Below are 25,073 nucleotides of genomic sequence, written 5' to 3'. Positions count from 1 at the left end.
AAGTTATCAGCCAACAGTTTTCAACAACAAAGAGATGATAGCATTTCAGGGAGAAGAAACATTCAAAGATTTAGCAAAAAAAATTGACGTAAGCCCAGAAAATGCTGGAAATAGTTGTTGGTCAGGCAAAATCGACAGTGTTAAAATGTTTTGATTAATTTACATTTGAGATCAGACATGTAAATTAATCAATGTATCATTGGCACAGCACACATGCCTGTTTTGTTTTGAAAATATTCAATTGGTGGCATTAGTGGCTCCAGGTAATCAAGTTCAGAAATAAATCAAAAAAAGATTATTTTGACATTTGACTGGTAAAAGTCACTATGTTTCTCTGGGAATAAAGGAAAGTTATTAAACTGCAAAGATTAAATGCCCCTGAAAATAACAGGAATAAGCAACGCCACGTAATTTTGGGTCAGTTTCTATCCAAACTTCATCATTCACAATTAGTTGAAGGTTGGTACCTCCTGATAAATTATTTATTGAGCTTCTATCAAAGACCTTTGAAGTAATCACTGTAATTCCACGCCATTTAAGAAACACAGTTACTTGGTTTCTCGTTGCACAATAATATGAAAATTGATACACCCCAGGTATACGACAAGTAAACTTTCCTGTTTTACAACTGAAATGATTCTGGCCATTGTAGATCTCACTTACACATGGACCCAGACTATTTGGTTTCAAACCTGTTGTTGTAAAATTCACAGAAAAGGCAGAATGTTGAACTTGTTGAGACAACGATCCTCCGTTTGTCCCAGATTCACCTTTCTCTCCTTTCGGACCTGTAGCTTCAATCCACACTGGTTCTACATCAGCTGCAAGAATGGATCACAGTATTTATCCAGACTTCGTGAGATTTAAGACTCATTTACCAGTGTTAGAATCTTTACGGCATAACAATGCAAAGAAACCTGGGAGGTTATAACACGACAAGAATTTGGTGACTGAGACCAAACTGGATGTCAATCCATCTCATTCTTGATGATTTGAGATGTGTGGTTTTTATACCTTGGGCCTCTCCTGGATGATCTAGCTTACTTTCCAGGCCCAAAACAGTTGAGATGCAGAAGTCAGCCAATGTGCTGAACGGAATGCTGGATTGCAGGAAACCTTTAGTTCAGTTTAGTTTAGAGATACCATGTGGAAACAGGACCTTCGGCCCACCGAGTCCACACCGACCCTTATACTAATTCTATGTTATCCCAGTTTTGCATCATATGCACTAGGAGCAATTTACACAAGCCAATTAACCGACAAATCTGCACATCTTTGGAATGTGGAAGGAAGCACCTGGAGAAAACCCATGCAGTTCCAGGGAGAACGTATGAAGTCTACACAGACAGCACCGTTAGTCAGGATCAAACCCGGGTCTCTGGCACTGTGAGCTCTACCGCTGTGCCACTAGGCTGCCCATGTGCCTGCTGAACTTGCTGACCAAGAATGGATTTAGCTGGCAGTGTTTCCACAGTCATTCCAGTCATTCTAGGTTTTAGTTGAGGACGTGGTGTTGGAGGCAGGGAAGATAAATATTCTTGGAGTTCCAGTTAACTAGTGAATATTGTGCCGTCAAATAATGTGCAGGAGAAAAACAAATGGAAATCATTGCTTCTTGAAATAATGAGGCAAAAATACAATTTAATGAGAGTTTGTGTCTTGAGTGTCAGAGTGGTTCTCATGTTTGGGTTGTACAAAAAACTGGAGATTGGGTATAACTAGAACGTCACCCTATGAAATATGACATAGGACTTACAGTTCAGTGAGAGTTCCAGGAAGTGTTTAAGGGAAAGAACGATAAGCACATGGATATTGCCCAATCTGGATGATAATCTGATAAAGTGCATTCATCACTTTGTCCAGTTCAGTTCAATAAAATAAGCATTTGTTAGGTGAACTGAGATTTGCACATAGATGGTGAAGATAGAAATTAATATACGTGTATTTATATTTTACAGTCTTACATTCAATTTCCACTAATTTAACTCATGAGATATTAGATTCCAGACATACCTGAACAGCTGGGAGGTGCTCCATTCCACTGTCCGTCACTTACACATGTTATCGTATCCTCTCCCAGCAGCTTGAATCCAGATATACATGTGTACTTGACCGAGGAATCACAGATCGAGAAATGGCCATGAGCCACAATGGGGACAGCTCCGCATGGAGTCACTGTAAATCAAACGCGTAGTCACTGGTTAGAAGATTCTCCACCATGTGGTATTTGAAGATTTGCTTGATCACAGCAAGATGTTCAGACTACTAAACGCAGGTGAATGGCAAAGTAAATCTATGAGTTACCGAGTAGCGAAAGGCCTGGATAGAGTGGATGTGGGGAGGATGCTTCTCCTAGTGGGAGAGTCTAGGGCCAGAGGTCACAGCCTCAGAATTAAAGGACGTTCCTTTAGAAAGGAGATGAGGGGGAATTTCTTTAGTCAGAATGTGGTGAATCTGTGGAATTCATTGCCACCTAAGCACCTTTTAACAGTTACATTTTAGAGATGATTCATCCTATTCTTGCAGAGTAGCAAGGCTCTCTCTGTTGCAATCTACCTCAACATTTGTTCCTACCTGAGATATGGTGCATATCGCCATTAGCACCTCCTTTAGCTATCTTTAGAAAGCTATCTTTAGCTATCTTTAGAAAGCTAAATGTCATGGGATGCAAGGATGCCCCTTCGGCCCATAGGATCTATGCCAGCTCTCAGACTGTGCACCTTAGTCCCATTCCCTGATTTATTTCCCTGTAATCTGTTCTCTCATTTAAAATCTCTCAAAGGAACTAATGGAAACTATGAACTACATGGTCATACAATGCTCTTTTATGCCACCAACATGAATTGCCTGTGTTTTGGACATATTGGTGTTCAACTTTGGCTTGATCAAAATGCTAAAGAGAACTGATGATGGAAATCTGAACTTAAAAAAAATGCTGAAAATATATGGCAGGTCAGCTAGGATCTGCGGAGAGAAACAACGTGAATATTTCAGGTTGGCAACCTTTCATCAAAACCGTGGTCTATTTGATTATAGAAGAAAGACAAGGTGCTGGAAGAACTCAACTGGTTAAGCAGCATCTGCCGAGGCAAAGGAGGTAAGTTGCCATTTGGGTCAAGACCTTGCATCAGGACTGAGCAGGAACGACAATGGTTACCAGTATATAGTAGGTGGAATGGAGGCTGGCAGTTAATAAATGGAAGCTGATGACAGGTAGATAGAATATAAAATATAGAAAAGTACAGCCCAGGAACAGGCCCTTTTGCCCACGATGTCCATGCCAAGCACAACGCCAAGATAAACATCTCATCTATCTGCACATGATCCATATTCCTCCATTCCCTGCACATACATTGCCTATTTAAAAGCCTCTTAAATGCCTCCACCACCAGCCCTGGCAGCACATGTCAGGCACCCACCACCCTTTGAGTAAAAAGACTTGTTCTGTAAATCTCCTTTAAACTTTATCCCTCTTACTCTTAGGCTCTGCTCACTAGTCCTTGATATTTCCACCCTGGGGGAAAGGGTTGGATTGGATTATCACCTACCAGCCTCTGTTCCCTCTGTTCCCCAAACCAATCCCCATCTGGATTCCATCTGCCCAATACTCCTTTCCACTTATGGTGGCCACTTATCAGGGCACAAATAGCTTTAGGAGTCAATTAGATGAACCTTTGGGATTGGGTGAAGATAGAGGTGAATGGTTGTATGAGAAGATGTATTGGTGTTGTTAAGATAAAGCCTAAATTCATTAGGTTGCAAAGGCTTTTCTTAACTCTCCCAGTCCTTTAGCGTTGCTGACCCTGAATGGCAGAAGCAAAGAGAGCAATTTTCAGCAGAAAATGAACATTTCTGAATCACAACAATTCAGCATTCAGTCAGCAGTTCTAATCGCAGCTCCATGCCTTGTATACTTTTACGGCAGCAGATTTGGATGGTTTTATACCCAGATGTGCAGGAACTGTTGTTAATTTTAAGAAGGTTGTGCCCTGTCCTCAGATACAGTACCTTGTGGATCCTCCCTCCAGGCACTCAAGTCGACCGCTGGTATTTCGGTGCAGTTTACAAATCCTTGCGGAAAGTGCTGGAATTTAAAGGGATCCCGAGGAATAAGCTGTATCCCAGTGTTATCGCAGATGATCCTAGCCAGGGTGATTTTAGGAAGAGACTGGCGCTGACTAAGGGTAAATATTCCTTTATTTTCCCACCAGTATCTGAAGAACAAAGGGAAAATGCCATTGTTAAATCTCTGATGTACACAGATCAGATTGAACCAGTCGACGACAGAAGTTATAGTACATCCAGATTCATGAAACCCAAGTGTAACAGTTGTATAAAGGTAAAAAGTCAGTGGGGTGGGATCATACAGTTTTTGTTAAGCTATACCCAGAAGGAGGCTTTCAGTCCATTGCATTTATGTCATCCCAAAAAAAACTATTTATGCTTTTGTCTCTTCTCTTGACTTGTGTTTATCCCTTAATGTTTCAATTGTGATGAAGATTTCTGCTTCCACTGCTCTATAAGGCAGATTATTTTTAAATTTCCACCTCTGAGTGTACCTCACAGAATTTGCACAAAGATAAGATAAGAGATTTGGCCTTTATGGAGATCTGCCTGGGACTGTATTCACTGTACAGACCTGGATAGCATTCTTCTTTTTTTTGGTCTCACATCATTATCACTCCTGTCATTGGGAAAGACAGAGAGAGGAGGGAGGCTGGGGAGAGGGGAGCAGGGATGGTCGCAGTGACCGAGTGAACGGTTCACGATAGATAGAGAGGTTGCCTCAGAACTCCAGCAACTTGGGTTCAGTCCCGACCTCTGGTGCTCTCCACATGAAATGGGCAGGTGCTTTCTATGACCAAACAGTATCTCCCCCTGAGTGTTCAGGTTTTCCCCCACATTTTAAAGCTATACTGATTTGTGTTTTTTTTTTACTGCTATAAATTATCCTTTGTGTAGGAGGGCTACAGGAGGAAAAGAATGGAGAAGATGGCAGATGAGAGACAATTAAATGGAAGAAAGTAAGTGTGGGAATGGGATAGACGGGACTGGTTGGGTTTTGGCAGCCAAAATAAACTCAATGACACCCTCAATGTTGTACAAATTAACATTTAATTGTCTAATGATTCCATTTTCTCCACACTATCACAGATCGTTGCTGCATGAATTTGTGGTATGATTAGGTGGATCACACCACACTGGGAACTGCATTGGAGCACTCTGTAAATCAGTGACCTAATACATATCTGTTAGCTTGAATAAAACAACAAAGTCCACAGAACTTGGTCCACTCGAAGAGAGTATGGAGCATTTGAATGGAAATGGGTGGTAGCCCGGTATGATGATTTCAAGGTCACCATTTTTGAGTTTCCTTGGGTGTTTGTGGAAGGGTATGACAGACATAACACATGGAGCGGGACCTGTCTATGAAGAGGAATGTGCCAATGAATTGGTCTTCCCAGTTTTGTGCACAATCATAAATGAAAACGATTCTGAACATTCTCTTCCCAAACTTTCAATTCTTCCTCATCCCGGAATCATTACATCCTGGGTTGGCAGACTCTATATTGGTTTATTGCTGTCACGTGTAATGAAATACAGGGAAAAGCTTTTGTCCGCATGCTATCCAATCAATCAGATAATGCTCTATATGAATACAGTCAAGCCATACAAAAGAGCAACAGGCAGAGCGAAGGGCAAAATAGTTAGATTGGCTGGATTGTAAAAAGCGAGTTTGAGTTTTTGGTGGCTTGGTGGCTTGTTTGTGAAATGTAAAACAAATGTGTTGAGATGCTTCGATCATGCTAATATCACAATTACCTGTCTCCATTTCTCAGGTTCGCAAATTGTTGGCCTAACAAGCACGCTAACAAAGGACCGACCTTTGCACCTATTAAGTGGGGTTCAGAGATGGCCCCCACCCACAAGTCAATATTTTCTGCAGTTCTATAGAGTTGGAAGAATTTCTTTGCTAGGCCACTATTGCCGAGAACCCGAGAAAGCTCGAACACATTCCGCGGTTGTGAAAGTCCACAGAACTTGCGCCATGCATTGTAACCTGTGAAATTCAGGAAAAAGACTGTCAGCACATCTATGGCATTTGCATTTGAACAAATATCTTATCGTCACAAAAATATCGTGAGCTGGGAAACATTGGTTGGTGATCTGCTTCTGGGTCTGGCAAAGTCTTTCTAAAGTAATCAAGCACAATCTCCTGCATCAATAGTGATGGTCCTTTTTTATTTTATCTTCTCTTAACTTGCAAAAAATGTGGCAGGGGATGAATGCTTTGTTTCACTGTCTGGAGGCTTTGCCTGAGCCTAATAACGAATATTGCAGAGCACAAACCATTCCAGCCCAACGTGTTGACATCCTCTCCGCCGCTGAAAATAGACAATAGGTGCAGGAGGAGGCCATTCGGCCCTTCAAGTCAGCACCATCATTCAATGTGATCATGGCTGATCATTCTCAATCAGTACCCCGTTCCTGCTTTCTCCCCATACCCCCTGACTCCGCTATCCTTAAGAGCTCTATCTAGCTCTCTCTTGAATGCATTCAGAGAATTGGCCTCCACTGCCTTCTGAGGCAGTGAATTCCACAGATTCACAACTCTCTGACTGAAAAAGTTTTTCCTCATCTCAGTTCTAAAAGGCCTACCCCTTATTCTTAAACTGTGGCCCCTTGTTATACTTCAAAGTCAAGTTGCTGTGGCACTTGGAAGGGAACCTGCAATTGATGGTCAACCTATGCATCTATGCTCTTCTTGGTGACAGGAGTTGTGGATTTGGAATGAGCTGTCTGCCTCCGGGGCATTTGGAGGCAGTAGTGCACCATTGTTGGAGGGAATGAATATTTACGGTGGTTGATGAAGTGGGCTGCTTTCTACTGGCTTGCATCAGGTACCCTTATTGCCATTTGAACTTCACTCATCCAGGCAACTAGAACATATGTTATTATTCCTGATTTGGACCTTGCAGATGGCGGACAGCTAAATATTTGTGACATCGATCACAATAAAACCATCAGAGCAAATTGGGCAATGACTTCAGGCACAGTTAAATGTAGAATTTGACTCCAGTAATACTTTTTGATAGGGACAACTCTTGTACCCTTCGCCTGCTGTCAACATCACAAATCTGTGAATTGACAAGAACGATTTAGTGGCAAAATATTTATTCCGAAGCTCTCAGTGTTTTTGCATGATGTATAACAAAGATATTTAATGACTGCAAAATCCAAGCCTCTTAGTCAGATAAGGACACAAAGTGCTGGAGTAACTCAACGGGTCAAGCAGAATCTTTGGAGAACATGGATGGGTGATGGTTTGTGTCAAATTGAAGAAGAATCCCAACCTGAAACGTCTCCTATCCAGCACTTTGTGTCCTTTTGTGTAACCCAGCATCTGCAGTTCCTGTTTTCTATTTCTTAGTTAGGTGTTCCCCAGTAAGTAAGTATCCTTTCCTAGCTATTCCTAGAATGAGCTTCTCTAAATTGAAATCTGAAAAACGCTGCCCATTAGAACTATTGGTAAAAAAAAAGGTATTTGCTCTTGTATGTTCATTAGAAAATGCCTATATTAATTTACTCCAAAATATCAAGGTGGTTTTCATTACACATGTCAAGTAAATATCTGTAAGGTTTCCCAAACTATTAAGTCTCATTGAATATTATTTATTTATCTGTTATCCTGAGTGTATTTACTTGGTCGGTCGGGGACGAGCTGTCTGTCCGTGGGCGTGGGGAAGAGAGTGGAAGTTTTGTTGCCTCCATCACAGTGAGGGGGTGTTTGGAGTCACTGTGATGGATGTTTGTGTTGGGGTCATGTGTCTTGTGTTCTTTTTTTTTGTTTTTTTTGTGTGTGACTGCAATGTAATTTCGTTCGGTACCTCGGTACCGAATGACAAATAAAGCTCTGTATTCCTGTATTCCTCTGTAAATTAATTCCTCATTTAAAATAATTTCTTCATAAGTAATCCCTAATAGTTTTGTTAGAGATGCCGGAATGACTACTCCCAAATACGCAGCTAATAATCCCAGCTCTGCAATCTTTGATGATAACTTTATGTTATACACTTCCAGTAAATGTTTCCTCGAATTGAAATTGATCTCTCAACTATCTCACCAAAGACAGTAGATGAGATACCCAGCGGTGTAATTCTAATACATTTTTGCAAATTCAGTGATTAAAAGACATACCCACAAACTTCTCAGCTACTGTTAATCTCGACTGCACAACACTGAAGACGAAGACTCACAGCTACCTTTCTGCATTATTTCTAATCAGCAGCTAATTTGGCAGTCCACCCAATATTTTCCCATTAACTTCATGATAATATGATTTCCAGTTCATTTTTGGATAAACCGACAGTTAACGTAACTCTTTCAGAGTTATATTCAACACTGTTTGCCATCCTCTTACCTGCTAATCCATGATCACGAGAACGCTGCAGATTCAGTGCACCTAGGTCCAATGCTAAATGTGAGGTCATCTCAAACAATTTCTCTCGCAGTTCATCATGGATCATCTTGTCCTGTGTCTGCAGTTTTGCAGGACTACCCACCAATCCTCGGATAATAAGATCGACTCCACCTGCACAAAACACAAAAAGTACTTCAGTAATTCTTTTCCAATCAATGATTGCTCACATCACTTAATCTCAGTCCATAGGTTCAGAACGATATCTACGTTTTAGGGCAACATTTGGTCAGACGTTGAAAGAAACAAGGAGAAGTGTTGTTTCCTCTTTCATCCTCTCTGCCCTCCTCGCAATGATTTCAGAGGGTTCCAAGGTTGTCTGGAAAAAGGAGTGAACATTTTTCCCTTGGTCCCAGGCATTCTAGAATTCTGGAGTCTTGCTGCTGCATCATTCCAAACTCCCCCTCTCTTCAGGGTCAAGGAAGGGTGAACTTAAGGAGTGCTGCCTATCCTATGCCAACTGCAGGGACAGAGATAACAGCAAAAATTGCCCTTTCAATCTTCAGCTCTACTTTCCTCTTTATTTTTTATCGTGGCCAGAGTCCAGTTATTACCAATGTAGTAAGTTTGCAGATCACACCAAAGTGAGTTGTATTGTAGATAGCAAAGATGGTTGCCAAAAATTGCAATTTGTTGGGCAGGTGGGCTGAATAATTATACACATTGAGAGAATTATATTCAGTTTTGATCACCTTGTCATAGGAAAGATATTGTTAAGCTGGAAAGGGTGCAGATGAGGATTTTGCCAGGGCTCGAGGGCCTGAACTACAGGGAGAGGTTGGACAGGCTTGAACTTTATTCCTTGGAGTACAGGAGGATGAGGGGTGATTTTATAGATGTGCATAAGATCCTGGGAGGAATAGAGAGGGTAAATGCACAGAATCATTTACCCAGAATAGGGGAATCGAGAACGAGAGGACATAGGTTTAAGATGAGGGGGGGATGATTTAATAGGAAACTGCGAGGCAACCTTTTTACACAAAATATGGTGGATATATGGAACGAGATGTCAGAGGAAGTAGTTGAGACAGATACTATCACAATGTTTAAGAAATATTTAAGCAGGTACATGAATAGGATAGGTTTAGAGGGATATGAGCCAAAAGCAGGCAGGTAGTACTAGTGTAGATGGGGCACATTGGTTTGTATAGGGAAGTTGGGTCGAAGGGGTGTTTCTACGCCGTATGACTTTATGACTATGACAATGTGTGCCCATCATGAAGTCCAACCCCACTCTCAGGATCCTTACAATGGTTCATGCTGAACTCAGTATTATTAGAGTGTGTTACCTACCTTCCTTTATTATTCTCCAGGGAGCGAAGAAAGTCTGGTGCAGGAGGACATTTGGGAACTGTGGATGCTCCTGGTAGTTTTCAGCAAGGCGGAATACGAAAGGCTGAATGGTGGTGTGTCCGAAACGGAAAACTGATGTAAAAACGTTAGCAACACTGGGATTGACAGCTTCATTGTAAGCTTCGTAGTCTGGGAGATATTTATCTATTGCTTTTTGTCCAATTATCCGGGGAAGATATTCTCCGAAATGTATTATCTGCAATGAAAACGTACAGTCTCACATAACAGTAAACCCATTGGAAAGCATTAAGTTTTGAGCATTTTTATTTGAAAAGGCCTGGTTATCTCTGCACTCTCACTATGGGTCTGGCCCAGAAAGAGAGTTATAATAGTTCATCACTGCCCTACCTGAGAGAGACGGTGTTGCTCTTTGGTCCTGGATTGCAATGGGATTCAGAAAGCAAGTATGAGGTAATACAAATTGGAATTAACTTCTCTCTGTTCATGCGCCTCCTGGAAAATGTGTTTTCCTTGGCTCATTCAGAAGAAATCATCCAAATACAAACTAATCCTAAAATTGGGAAACCTGCAGATCGGCCCCACGATGGGCCCAATGACTGCCCCAGAACAGAGGCATTGAACAACTGAAACTGAACCAGAGCTCTTTACAGTCCAAGTCAGTCGTTACTCATTGGTTTGGTCTCACAATTCCTTTAGCCTTTGATTGAAAATGGTTCTCGCCTCTTCTCTTCTGGCACATTCCCTTTAGTTAGTAATTTGAGCACTTTAGCACAATGCCAATTACCTGAATGTAGCCCCCAATTGTGAGTACAATTTTGAATTCATTTTGTTGTGAGACTCATTTTTCTTAAGCCACTATCATCTGCATCTCCTTCCTTTGATCGTGGCGACCATGGGCCTCAATATGAAGTCTTACGCACAATCTAATAGACCATAAGGCTGACAGGATAAGCTAAAGGAAATGACAAATGGGATTGTCAATGAGAATTGCCAGTCATTAAGTAGAACGTCCCAATTGGAGTTAAGGGGACAGATCAGCTGTTCCTAGATTGTGAAAATATGAAGAGCATATATTGTATAGAATCTGTAGGAAAGAATTGCAGATGCTAGTTTAAATCGAAGGTAGACACAAAATGCTGGAGTAACTCAGCGGGACAGGCAGCAGCTCTGGAGAGAAGGAATGGGTGATGTTTCGGGTCGAGACTCTTCTTCAGACTGACGTCAGGGGAGTGGGTTATTTGAAGTTAGAGAAGTCAATGTTCATACAGCTGGGGTGTGAGCTATCCAAGTGAAATCTGAGGTGTTGTTCCTCCAATTTGCGTATATTCTATCGAGTAAGGCTTGCATTCTCTGGAGTTTTGAAGACTGAGAGAGGAAGTTTTGGAAACTTCCAGAATGCTTGCAAAGCTTTACAGGTTTGATGCAAAGCCAATGTTTCTCAAGGCTGAAGAATCTAGAGCCAGGGGGTCACAAACTTAAAATGAGAGGCTGCTTGTTTAGGACTGAATTAATGAGGAAGTTCTTCACATGGAAAGTTGTGATTCCTTGGAATTCTCTATCCTGGAGGGCTAGGAGGATTAGTTGTTGAGTTAATTGAAAACTAAGATTATTAGATTTCAGTACAGTAGGGGAATATGACATGGAAATGGCACTCTGGTGGCATTTTAGTGGTGAAACGGTGATGTGGCTGGTAGAGCTGCTGCCTCACAACGCCAGAGACCCGGGTTCAATCTTGACCTCAGGTGCTGCCTGTGTGGAGTTCGCACGTTTGCCTAGTGACTGCATAGGTTTCCTCCGGGTGCTTTGGTTTCCACCCAGATCACAAAGATAAGCAGGGGTTTGTGGGTTAATTGGCTTCTGCAAATTGGCCGTAATATGTAGAGATGATGACAGAGTGGGATAATATAGAACTAGTGTGAATGGGTGATCGATGTTTGGTGTGGGCTCGGTGGATCAAAAGGCCTGTTTCCATGCTGTGCCTCTAAAGTAAACTAAAGGTAGATCAGCCATGATCTTCATAAATAGTGGAACAGGATGAAAGGACCAGATGGATCATACCTGCCCCTATTTCCTACATGCTTATGTTCTTATGAGTTGGTCACCGTGTGGATTTGAGGTCACTATATATGCAAACCTGGGAACAGTGACAGGAACTCTTCCCAAAGGTAGGCTCTTTTAATTAAAAACATAAAATAGTTTTCAATAAATTAAAATCATGAATATATGCATGACAAAATTAATTTATTAAATTCAAGTTCACCTGAGGAGCTGAGATTAAAAATGTTAGTTCATCATTAATGTAACGTTTTATCACCAGTGAATTTTCTTTCTACCTGTTGAAAAGCTCCTAAAATTTTTCTCGCTTCAAGATACACGGTATCTCCACTCCAGTGCGGGTTCAGTCTCTTCAGCTCTCTCGCGATGCGATTATGCTCACGTAGAAACATTGTGTGGAAAGCCAACAGTGCCAACTGTTCATTCACACGTGCATCACCTGAGGTGGACAAGGTGGGGTTGACAAATGTTACTTTAGTACAGTTAATGACAAAGGACAACAGATAGCAAAATACCCAGTAAAGTAAACCAATTCCTGAGCAAGGATACCAGTGTGCAGAATGCTCAGGATGTTCAAGTCAAGTCAAGTTTATTGTCACATGCACAAGTACAGTGAGGAACAGTTCCAAAGAAAGTCAGTCATATAAACTCAGACCGCACACAACAACATCAATTACACCTAAATTCTACAAGGCAGTGAAAGGAAGACCATGCAGAAAAAAAAGTCCATTAGTGCTAAACACAATTAGAAAACAAGTCCATGGTAGTGCCGGAACTGTTGTTGAAACAAGGAATTGCAGATGCTAGTTTGCACTAAAGAACACAAAGTGCTGGAGTAGCTCAGCAGGTTTGGCAACATCTTTGGATAACATGGATAGGTGGCGTTTCAGGTCGGGGTCCTTCTTTAAACTGATTGTAGTCTTTTTTCCAGCTCTGAAAGTCATTAGATTCAGTGCTGAAATCTACTCTCATTCAAGCGAAAAAGGAATTTCTATCACCATGGTGTATATGACAATAAACTAATCTGAATCTGAATATTTCCATATCACTATTGTTACATTACATTGATAGTTCTACCATTAGGTGGCTCATGGATTTGCAGGAAACAACTGAATGCCATCTTGTGGAATCAAATTAGCTCTGATTTATCCAAGAATTGCCATTATCATGGCATTTCTTCAATCTAACTTGTGAAAGCAAGCTGCAACATTGCAATTAGTCTTATGGAAGTGAGGTCTGACACTCAATATCAATCTTGTTGTCAGTTTTGATTCCATAATTAACCAATCTTCACCCCAACCAAAAGCTTATTAAGACTGCCATAGCTGTTAATTTACTGAAATCTACCGTGCCACACCCTTAAATCTCTATTCCTACAGCAACATTTCTTACTTTAGCTATGATCTTCTTAAATTCCTCTCAGATCTGCCACCCTCGGACTATCCTTGATCGGACATTGCTAGCTTTACCTTGCACTGAACGTTATTCCCTTTTCATGTACTTATACACTGCAAATGGCTCGATTGTAATCATGTATTGTCTTTCTCCTGACTGTGTGGCACGCCACAAAAGCTTTTCACTGTACCTCGGTACACGTGATAATAAATTAAACTAAAGTAAACGGAACTGACCTGAAAGTGGTAGTAAAGAAAGCAAGAAAGTGGTAGTAAAGAAAGCAAGAAAGTGGTAGTAAAGAAATTTATTTCAAGAGGGCTTGTATACAAAAACAGGGATGTAATGTTGAGGCTCTATAATGCATTGGTAAGGTCGCATTTGGAATATTGTGAGCAATTTTGGGCAACATATCTGAGGCAGAGGGTCCAGAGGAGATTTACAAGAATGATCCTAGCAATGAGTAGGTTAACCTATGATGAGCGTTTGTCGGGACTGGGCCTGTACTTGCTGGAGTTTGCAAGAATAAGGGGGGACCTCATTGAAACGTACAGAATAGTGAAAGGCTTAGAGTGGACGTGGAGAGGATGTTTCCACTGGTGGGAGAGTCTAGGACTAGAGGTCATCGCCTCAGAATTAAAGGATGTACTTTTAGGAAGGAGATGAGGAGAAATTCCTTTAGTCAGAGGGTGGTGAATCTATGGAATTCTTTGCCACAGAAGGCTGCAGAGGCCAAGTCAGTGGATATTTTTAAGGTAGAGTTAGATAAATTCTTGGTCAGTGCAGGTGTCAGAGGTTATGGGGAGACGGCAGGAAAATGGGGTTAGGAGGGAGAGATAGATCAGCCATGATTGATTGGTGGAGTAGACTTGATGGGCCGAACGGCCTAATTTTACTACTTTTCCTTATGACCTTATGTGAAGTAGAGCTGATACTCACCAGCGATAAAACATGGAATACCATCTGGACCGGTGGAACAGGCCTCTCCCATGATGCCACAAAGGTTACTTGAAATGGAGTTAAATGGTAGAAGTTCTCGTCCCTTGTCAGAGAATTGATGGTTCACTTTCATCAGACCATCTTCATTGGTCAGGTTTCTGAGCTTGTTGGCCAGACAGTCGTCGCTGCCGTAGACTTCATTGACATCAATGAAACTGGTGATGGCATTTATCTGCTGGCGAGTGTTCACATCTCCAAAGATTGAGCCAAGTTCACCAGTGCCACATGCAGGAGCCGACCGGAAGAAGGGCAAGCATTTTACAGATTTTACGAGCTTGGAGTCTCCGGGAGGTAACTGTCAGGGAAGATTCAGAACACTTTTAGAAATAACTGATCTCAAATGGTTCTACAAACTTTAAAAGAAGGATAAAGGTGCTCCTTAGCTAAGTGTCAAGTTAGCTGCTTAAACTTAGACTACTTTGGTAATAAAATTGTTTTGTTTTAGTTCCGTCTAGTGGTTGTGTCATAGAAATTCAACCACATCGCACCCAGTTTAAACACCGAACCTCCCACAGATGAGCTCGATGTGCACATTTATTACAAGTGAGTATGGTGCTGCTTGTCATATTAGTAAATGTTAAACTATTTAGTGTGGCTCTTCCCAAAACCTGAAGCAGGTGTTAGCTGGCTTATAATAAGCACTAATCTGTCCACCCATCATTTCTGATGTAACTCTTCACTTCTTTGGCTCGGAGCGGAGCCGATGTATCAGCTGGAGTGGACAGATTGATGATCCGGGAGTTATTTTGTGCAATCCAAGGTGTAAAAGCAAATCTCAAACATAATGTCAGAAAGAAAAGAATGGACTCTCACCTGAATTGGAAAACAAGGATTTCTAAGAACGCAAGTAGATTCACAGTCAATGCCACCATTGTAGGTTTGGACACTGCCAGACAAAGGGCTTAAACTCATATCGTGATCAATCCACTGCCCCCACTGCATAATTAAATGACTGAAGTCTGGATCCGAAACCACGTCCTTATTAGATACTTTCAAAATTTCGTTGGAGACAGTTCGGACCTAGAGTAGATGTGGAAAAATCAATCATTGCGTGGAATCAAGACAAGGCTTATCCAACACAGGACCCTTTGTATGTATTGACGTCCAGTCCACTGATATTTACAAGAACAATGTAGACATTGTCAGGCTGAAGACATCATTACTCAGAAAAGTAATGTTCTGCTGGAGACGTCCAGTGTGAGATGGAGCTTTTCATTCTGCTTCTCCATTGCATTGAATCATAAATGAATGAAACCTGAAATGTTTCCATCTGAGGTCGTCAACTAAATAACACAGTGCTGATCGTCTGCAGTTAGAAATTGTGTTGATGATGTACAAAGAGAGCTTCGCTGTATTCCAATCTGACTGGGATGTACTTGGTTCCATGCATGGACACTACTCACTCACCTCTCGTCTGTCCCAGAATCACAAGTGTTAGTCCATTTACCAGCAAATCAATACCATAGTGAAACCGATTCATGGCCAAAACACAAAGCCTGGTGAAACTCAGTGGTTCAGGCAGCAAGTGTGGAGAAAGGTGACATTTCAGGCCGGGACCCTTCTTCAGGCTGTGTTTTGGTCAAGATTCCAGCTTCTGCAGTTTCTTGTATCTCTGAATTTGCTTCTTTCTATCTAATGCGCAAATACTTACCAATGGCACAACAAATCCAGAATTTTTTTTGTTTGGAGTCCAACCCAATGGAACAGAAATCCCATCCTCATAACGAGCAGGCAGCCAGCGAACTAGCGGAGTGTTGGAGGCTCCCAAACGCGGGGACTTCCTGCAAAATGGGAAAGCCAAACATTGGGGCGGGGGGGGGTTTCATTCCGAATGCACTTGGCCTGACAATGTAAATCAATTTTAATCAAGCTCCCACTCGTGCTGGTACTGTTTTAGCTCAGCATTGACGGGAACTGAACTAGGATCTCGACCCAAAACGTCACCCATTCCTTCTCTCCAGAGACACTGCCTGTCCCGCTGAGTTACTCCAAAATGTTGTGTCTATCTTCGGTGTAAACCAGCAGCTTCAGTTCCTTCGTACATGGAACATGTGAATGTCAGGCTCACAAATGGCTGCTGAATTTTACTGCGGTACCTTTCCCTACATTTAACTCAATAATTTACTGTTGTGCTGTTCCACAATTTAGAATAATCACTGCCACCAGTGAAAATGCTATGAGCTTGGTGGTTTATTTGACCCTGGTAAATTGTCCTAGAAACTGAGGGGGCAAGATGGGACATTGGAGAGAATAAAATGGGGTTACTGTGAAATTAGTGTAAAAGGGTACTTGATGGTCAGTGTGGATTCTGGTGAAAGTGCCTGTTTTTATGTTGTGGAGTCATTTTCACCGGCAGTAATGTAAGGGGTAAACAGTCTGTTCCATAAGAAAGGTAACTGGTACCCTTTGGCTTAAGGGAGTTGAGTAGAACAGATAGAGTAAGCAACTTCATGGTGATTGGAGATGCATAGATCATCAATTGCATGTATTTCGACATGCAGATACCACAAGCCAGCACGAAGATACATCACAGATTAAATGTTCAGTTATTGTAAAATCAGATGAAAACCTGTCTTTATCAGTGTTTGCAAAGCTGAGATAGACACAACAAGCTGGAGTAACTCAACGGGACAGGCAGCATCTCTGGAGAAAAGGAATGGGTGATGTTTCGGGTCGAGACCCTTCTTCAGACTGCAAACCTGATCCAATTGCTACCTGATTAACAGTTTTTGGAACAACAATAAGTGCTGTAACAAAGTGGGTCAGGCAGCACTTCTGGAGAACATGGATAGGTGATGTTTTGGGTCTAGACCTTTCTTCAGACACTTCTCCTATCCATGTTCTCCAGAGATGCTGCCTGATCTACTGAGTAACTCCAACACTTTGTAGTAGCCAGCATTTGCAGTTTTTTGTTTCAACTGTTCTTGAAGGTTTTATACAAAATCTGGAACATATTTACAGTTAAAAATGTTGTAAAAAATCCATGTGGAAAGACAAACATTTAATATTTAGTGTCGAAGGCCGTTAGAAAAGAATAAGTGAGAACGTTGTGGAGACAGTGGGGTAAGCCTGATGCATTTTCAAGGAATATTTCTGAGCGACAAATTCAGTCAATATCGCAAATGGATGTTCTACAGCAGAAGTGACCAGTTCTGATACACACAGAAAGGGAGTTACTTGAAGTTCATGAACTCATTAAAGTTTGAAGAAGAAGGGTCTGTAGAAGAGTCTTGACCAGGAAATGTCACCTAGACCCAAAACTAGAGAGATTGCCTGACCTGCTGAGATACTCCAGCACTTTGTCTCCTTTTATGCATTAATCAGCATCTGCAGTTCTTTGTTTCTGCTCGATTAACTCAGTATTGAATCCAGAACACGACAACGTGCCCAGACAGAAGATGAGGTGCTGTTTCTCAATTTTACATTGGGCCAGAAGATAGATCATAGAGAGCATGTGATGGAGAGTTAGTGACAGGCCACTGAAACATGTAATTATTTAACTCAGAAGTATATATTCATAATTCATAAGTTCATACGTTCTCGGAGCAGAATTCAGCCATTTGGCCCATCAAGTCTACTCTGCCATTCAATCATGCTGATCTATCTTCCCCCTCAACCCCATTCTCCTGCCTTCTCCCCTTAGCCCCTGACACCCATACTAATCACGAATTTGTCAATCTCTGCCTTAAAAATATCCATTGACGTGGCCTCCACAGCCTTCTATATGAGGATATGACATAATTCCTCAAACAAAATAGATTGAGTTTTCCCCTTTGGTGAGTCCAGTTTATAAATGTTTATTGTTACAAAGATAAAATCTTTAGATCAATGACAGTAAGTGTCTGGCAGCCATCATCAGCCCATGGTGCCTTACTTGTTGTTGCATACGGAGGTGAAGGTCCTGTATCGGTTTGACCAACAGTCATCTCTGCAGATTGGACGCTGACGCCTGGCGTGACAGCCCGTGATGCGTGCAATGGTGTCCAGGTCACTCGCTGATAACAAATCTGCAGGATAAAGACACCCCTCATCAGTCTTAATCGATGAAAGGCTCACACTGGGCAAGCAACAATCCCACTTCCATTCTCATCGGGATCAGTGGAAATTACAAAAGATCTTCCTAACTGTCTGCTGGTGGCGACAATGACTATCTCCCAGGCTTGACAGTGTTGCGCTGTCAATTCTTATCGCTCACCGTTCTCCAAGAGTGGGGTAGGCATTACACCTCCGCCTATAGATGGACACAAAAAGTCGGAGTAACTCAGCGGGACAGGCAGCATCTCTGGTGAGAAGGAATGGGTGACGTTTTGGGTCGAGACCCTTCTTCAGACACTTCCGCCTCCCATAAGCGAAACTAGCTGATGTAATCTCAGCTCCACTCATGTAGCCGTGTGGTGCACCTCAGCTTGCTGACTTGAAGCCTGGTGGCGGCATAATTTCACAGATTGGAAGCTAGCGAGAGCTGACTCACTGTTGATGGGACTAACTCTCATGGGAGATCAACAAGAGGAAATTTACCGAGGTCAATTAACCTACAAACCCACGGGATGTGGGAAGTAGCCACGTAGAGTTTGCACATTCTCCCTGTGAAGTTTCCTCCAATGTCTCCCGGTTTTTTTTAGGTTAATCAGCCTCTGTAATTGCCTCCTATATGCAGGGAGTGGATGAGAAAGTGGAATAACGTAGATCTAGTGTAAATGGATGAAGAATGGTCAGCGTGGACTCCGTGGGCTGAAGGGTCCCTTTCCATGCTGTATCTCTAATAGGGACTGCACAGAGACACCACTGGTAGAGCTGCAGCATCACCGTGCCAGAGACCTGGGTTCGATCCTGACGGGTTCTGTCTGCATGGAGTTTGCACATTCTCCCTGCGACCACGTGGGATTCATCCAGATGCTCTAGTTCCTTCCCACATCCCAAAGACATGCAGGTTTCTAGGTTAATTGGGCTCTGTAAATTGCCCCGATAGTGCAAGTAGTGGATAGAATGTGGCATTACAATAAACCAGCGTCAATGGCTGACCGATAGTCGTCGTGGACCTGGTGGGTTGAAGGGGCTGTTTCTGTGCTGTATCTCTAAAATAAAACTTGCACAGAGCCAACCCATCTAAGTAAGACTGAGTGAGGAAGGGTCTCAACCCGAAAAGTAACATATTCATTTTCTCCAGAGATGCTGCCTGACCCATTGAATTACTCCAGCATTTTGTGCCTATCTTCGGTGTAAACCAGCATCAGCAGTTCCTTCCTACACAAGAAAGTCTCAGTGTTGTCACAATCGCCGTCTGCCCATGATTGGGTCATCGGCAGATGGTGAATCCACTGGATATTCCTCACCTGATTCTAAACTAACCTGATGCATTGAGTGAGCGTTTATGGATTCGATGGACATTGTGTTGGATCAAGGTCAGTGCAGCATCCATGTACTCTGCAGATTTTACGGCTGTCCTGGTTTCGGCAAATGGCTGCTTGAAGATGCGCAGTAGGTCCATTGGACTTAATGATTTTTTGCGCAGCCGCTCCTTATGTCTGTCGGTAGATAAAGTCAGATTACTTCGAGGTATTCTGTTCATAAATACAAATTGTGGCACAAGGCAAACATTTCCATTGAGTTGGCTCCTAAAGTTGTAGTTTAGTTTAGTTTAATTTAGATTAGTTTAGTTTAGTTTAGTTTAGAGGTACAGTGTGGAAACAGGCTCTTTGTCCAACCGAGGTCCTGCCGACCAGCGATCCCCATACACTATCCTACAAACCAGGGACAATTTATAATTTTTACCAAAGCCAAAATAACCTACAAACCTGTACGTCTTCGGAGTGTGGGAGGACACCAAAGTATTTGGGAAAAAAACGAGGGAGTCACGGGGAGAATGTACAAACTCCCTACAGACAGCACCCAGAGTCAGAATCGAACCAGGGCCTCTGGCGCTGTAAGGCAGCAACTCACCTCTGTGCCACCATGCCGCCCAAGCATGTAGTTGCACTGTGAGATGTTATAATTGAACATGCACCCCAATGGTTAACTTACAGGGCAATTGAACTCAATGTACATTTTTCTTTATAATATCATGCACTTGGGAAAGGAAGCTATAGGTAGTTGGAGAGAGTTTGCATTGGACTGAGCAAAAATGTAAAGTTGAAGTACATGGTGAGGAAATGTAACATTTATCAACTTTTTGAAGGAAAAATAGCCAAGAAAAACACATAAAAGGTGGATGTCTGGCAAACCTTGGTATTTTGTGGAATCTGGGCAGCCTTGTGAACACGTAACAGAAATTTAAAATGCACATACAGGAAGAATTTAGAAAGAGAAATAGTTTGTTTCTAAAGGAATCATCACACAAAAGATAAGAACTACTCCTTATATAAGGATTAGTTTGCTAGCCTTAAGGGGTAACATTGGATTGATTCCTGGGATGAGTGGTGGATTAGGCAGAGGAGGGATTAAATATAATTTGTATATATTCTGTTGTTTGGATAAAGAATAATCTCATTTTCTTAAATGCTTTGACAGGGAAGATGCCTCTTGGTGTCTGCCCTGCCAAAGCATTTAAGAAAATAGGATTATTCTTTTCTCATGGCAGAAGGTTTTGAAGCATTATTTGTGGATCATAACGGAGGATTCTGTAGAAAAGCCATTCAACACTAAATTGAGAGCCAATTTTCTTACTCAAAGTTTCTACCCTTCTAATCAGAGATACAAGGTAACACAATGATGCAGCTAATAGAGTTGCAGCCTCACATTCCAAGTTCAATCCTGATCTTTGGCGCAATGCTTGTGAATATTGCACATCCTCTGGCTGTGAATATTGCACATCCTCTGGAAACCAATTGGGTTACTTCTGGGTTTTCCAGTTTCCTCCCATATTGCTAAAATGTGCAGATTGGTAGCTTAAACGATCAATATAATTTGTCACTCGTGACTAGATGAGCATTAAAATCTAGCGAGAGAATTAGTAAGTGGTGTTTAATGGTTGGCATGGATTATTGTGCTGCGAGTCTGCTTTGGTGCCCAATGATAGATTTCAACACACGACATAAATCAAATAACTTGGGAACAGGGCTAGAAAGTTAATTTTCAAGTGGAAATTCAGCCATCACTATATTAAATTGAGAAAATGTTTTTGAATGATTTTGTAGCTTACTGTACAATCACCATCTCAGGAGCCAAACTCTATGCAAATCTTCAAGCTCTTTGAGAGTGCAGTGTCTAACAACAATGTACTGTATCATATCAATGAGTATCTTAGTAGGTTTTTAGTTGAACAATTGCAAAATTAAACTATTTTCCTCATTTGGAATGTGACATCTATTCATTTGCAGACATTCAACGCTAAGCCCTTCATAAACAGTCCAGTATGACAACATTATGGAGATAAATAACCTACAAGTTTCTGGTTGCCGTATATGCAGTGTCCACCGAGTCAATGGCTTCCTTTAAAGCAGCATGTACAAATGGACTCCCTAGCAGTTCTCCTAGAATAGAAACACATCAATTCAACAATTCAGGAAGGCCAAGCAACCTCAATTAGAAATTTACACTACTTTGACACAGATGAGATACATAGTACAAATGGTCAAATGATACAATCGATTAAAAAATTCAGTAACGTGATGAGTATATGGCATTCTTGTGCTAAAGAGGAATAATGGCTTATAATGTTGAGGAAACATGAAGTGCTGAAGTAACTCAGCAGGTCAAGCATCATCTGTCAAGGAATGGACCGGCAACCTTTCAGGTTGGGACTCTTCTTCGTAAGTTCATAAGTTCATAACTTAATGGGGCAGAATTAGGCCATTCGACCCATCGAGCCTACTCCACCATTCAGTGTGGACTGAGCAAAAATGTGAAGGTGAAATGGGGCGTGGGGAAATGTGACATTATCAACCCTAGAAGAGCCACAACCCCGTAGCTTGTGTATCCACTCTCGCCACAGATGCTGCCTGAGCCTCAAAGTTACTCCAGCATTTTGTGTTTTTCTCAACATTTCGGCATCTGCAGTTCCTTATGTGTTCTTCTGGGTTTTAATGTTCCCTTTATAAGTTAAAAAATGTGACAAGGCCCTCAAGGTCAAGTGCCACCTCTCAAAACTTATACCTTCTATCTAAACCAGCATCTGCAATTCTTTCCTACCCAATCATGTTGATTTTGTTTTTTAAATCTTCGAAGAGCAACTCGTTGCAAGCAATTTTATTTTGTGTACATCATTGAGCAAAATTGGGCATATTACTGTTTGATTTTATGTAGTTTCTCATTGTCATTCACAAAGTCCTTTCTTTCTGTTTGCCTGACTATATCGTCGTGTATAGAAAACAACTGCAGATGCTGGTTTACACTGAAGATAGACACAAAATGTGGGAGTAACTCAGCGGGCCAGACAACATCACTTAAAAAGGGTCTCAACCTGAAACGTCACCCATTCCTTCTCTCCAGTGATGCTGCCTGTTCCATTGAGTTACTCCAGAATTTTGAGTATATCATCCTGTATCATGACGAAATTTAAGACTAATAATGAAATTTGTCTTTACTCGCCAATTAACTAAGTCAACTATTCTATTTTCTATAATGCTTGTGGATATCATATGATATAATGCTAGCCTGATACTTAAGGTCACGTCATAAGGAATAAGAGTAGAATTCGGCAATTCAGCCCATCATGTCTACTCCGCCATTCAATCATGGCTGACCTCCTAACCCCATTCTCCTGCCTTCTCCCCATAACCTCTGACACCCACAAGTTAGAAATAACAGGGTGTGGGTTATCAACTCCGAGATAAAGCGAGAGAAAGTTGGGAAGTCCAGCTCCATGCTTCCCTCTGTACAGGATTAATGCAAGTACTTTGGATCGTTGAGCTCTGTGGCTAAGTACATAAGGCAAATCCCAAGAGCGAGACTCTTACCTGTATTGGCTTCATTTGCGTGAAACATGGACAGTCCAGCAACGACCACCACAAGGAACCAAGTGGCTGCCATTCTGAAAGAAACATATCCACTTTATAAGTTAGGCAGAAGACTGAGAAGTTAGACGCATTAAAGTTAGGAGAATTCAGCAGGAACCATCACAGACAAGGACATCTACACATGTGCACATTCAGGCAAACTCCTACAGAATAACACAGTGACTTAAACTCATGTACACAGTGACAGGTGCATGCCCACACTGGTACTAATGCAATGTATAGAGTGCTACCTTTCATTTTTAGATTTTCGTCTCCAGAAATAGAACCCGAACATACTGATTTTATCAAATGACAACGTCTTAAATATATTTTTAGTAATGGAGGTCAGACAAGGAGCTGACGGTAATGAATTATTGACGATGTGGCCACAGAACCGAACTGAAAAATGGTATGAACCAGCAACCATATTCTAATACTGCCTATTGCTTGGAATTGGCTATGAGAGGTCCTGGTGAGTCTATCTGTGCTGTCATAATGGAGGAAGGTTGTCAGCTTCTTGAGCTGGGACAGCAGTATTAAATATAGAAATCCAAACGTAGTTGTTAGTGGTTCTCTGCTCCTTTCTGCCCAACACTGTGTCAGCTATTTCAACATAATCAGCTTCCTCCTTCAACAATGGAATGTATTTAAACAGCTTAAAATAAGAGAATTTTTAAAATTGTATTTTGGTGGTTATCGGTATTTTATAATGACATTTTTATCTGCATATTTCTCTTTTTTTTCTTCTTTCTTTCTGTGTGAATGTTTAAAATTATTTCGCCTAGATACACCCAGATTTTGTGCAGATACGGCACAGGTTGCTCTATCCCCGGGCGTAGCTTCCAGTCCATCCCTGGGAGTGAGCCAAATTACACAGAGTTACCAGCTCACAAGCTCGGTATATCGTCAGCTGAAGTGGAAACCCCTGTCGAAACGTATAAGATAATTAAGGGGTTGGACATGTTAGCGGCAGGAAACATGTTCCCAATGTTGGGGGAGTCCAGAACAAGGGGCCACAGTTTAAGAATAAGGGGTAGGCCATTTAGAACTGAGATGAGGAAAAACGTTTTCAGTCAGAGAGTTGTGAATCTGTGGAATTCTCTGCCTCAGAAGGCAGTGGAGGCCAATTCTCTGAATGCATTCAAGAGAGAGCTGGATAGAGCTCTTAAGGATAGCGGAGTCAGGGGGTATGGGGAGAAGGCAGGAACGGGGTACTGATTGGGAATGATCAGCCATGATCACATTGAATGGCGGTGCTGGCTCGAAGGGCCGAATGGTCTCCTCCTGCACCTATTGTCTATTGTCTATTGTCTATTAAATACACGAATCCCATGAAAAAGAATGAGAGAAATGGCTGTTTGAAATAAAGTCAAAGACATTCATTGGCAGTGATAGGCTTTACACATTGTCCTGGGGGGCAGGAACACTCTTCTATCAAAGATATTAAGTCTGCCCCGGTGCCACCTTTGCAGGTAGACCCATGGCTGTACTGGTACTATATTGACCTGCACTGTGCTGGTCTGGGACACGCTGATGTGCCATGAGTATTGGATCCAGTGGAACACTAACCCAGTGACAACACTCAAAGAAATAAGGGGCAGCCAGCCAAACTTCTCAAGGCTGTGAAGAATTTACCCCATTGCTTCAAAAACAATTTGCTCCATCGGTTCCTTCTATTTCCTGTGTTTTTGTCTATTAGAATTCATTTTTTGTTGTAGCCGTTGCCCTGCTGGCTTGGAAACATATAGAAACGAGGAACTGCAGATGCTGGTTTGTACAAAAGGACAGAGAGTGCTGGAGTAACTCAGCGGATCAAGCTGCATCTCTGGTGAACATGAATCGGAGATGTTTTGGGTTTGGACCCTTCTCCCTGACCTGAAATGTCATCTATCCATGTTCTC

At 41.8% G+C, this 25,073-nt stretch overlaps 1 protein-coding gene across 1 annotated transcript; it reads right to left on the bottom strand.

Annotated features, from left to right (window-relative positions):
* Positions 1–354: 354 nt before the first annotated feature.
* LOC144606540 (eosinophil peroxidase-like) lies at positions 355–23,206 on the bottom strand. The gene is made up of 14 exons (XM_078422795.1): positions 23,128–23,206; positions 21,621–21,708; positions 19,589–19,764; positions 18,114–18,246; positions 15,891–16,020; positions 15,053–15,259; positions 14,180–14,534; positions 12,127–12,287; positions 9,773–10,028; positions 8,423–8,593; positions 5,824–6,061; positions 4,009–4,214; positions 2,014–2,175; positions 355–821 (listed from the first exon to the last, which is right to left on the bottom strand). Exons 1-14 carry the CDS (start codon positions 23,204–23,206, stop codon positions 355–357), a joined length of 2,829 nt encoding a protein of 942 aa, XP_078278921.1.
* Positions 23,207–25,073: the final 1,867 nt, after the last annotated feature.

This window comes from Rhinoraja longicauda, chromosome 26 (assembly GCF_053455715.1).
Source record: "Rhinoraja longicauda isolate Sanriku21f chromosome 26, sRhiLon1.1, whole genome shotgun sequence".
NCBI lineage: Eukaryota > Metazoa > Chordata > Chondrichthyes > Rajiformes > Arhynchobatidae > Rhinoraja > Rhinoraja longicauda.
Note: the sequence above shows the minus strand (reverse complement) of the source record. Positions and strands in the feature narration are given on the sequence as shown.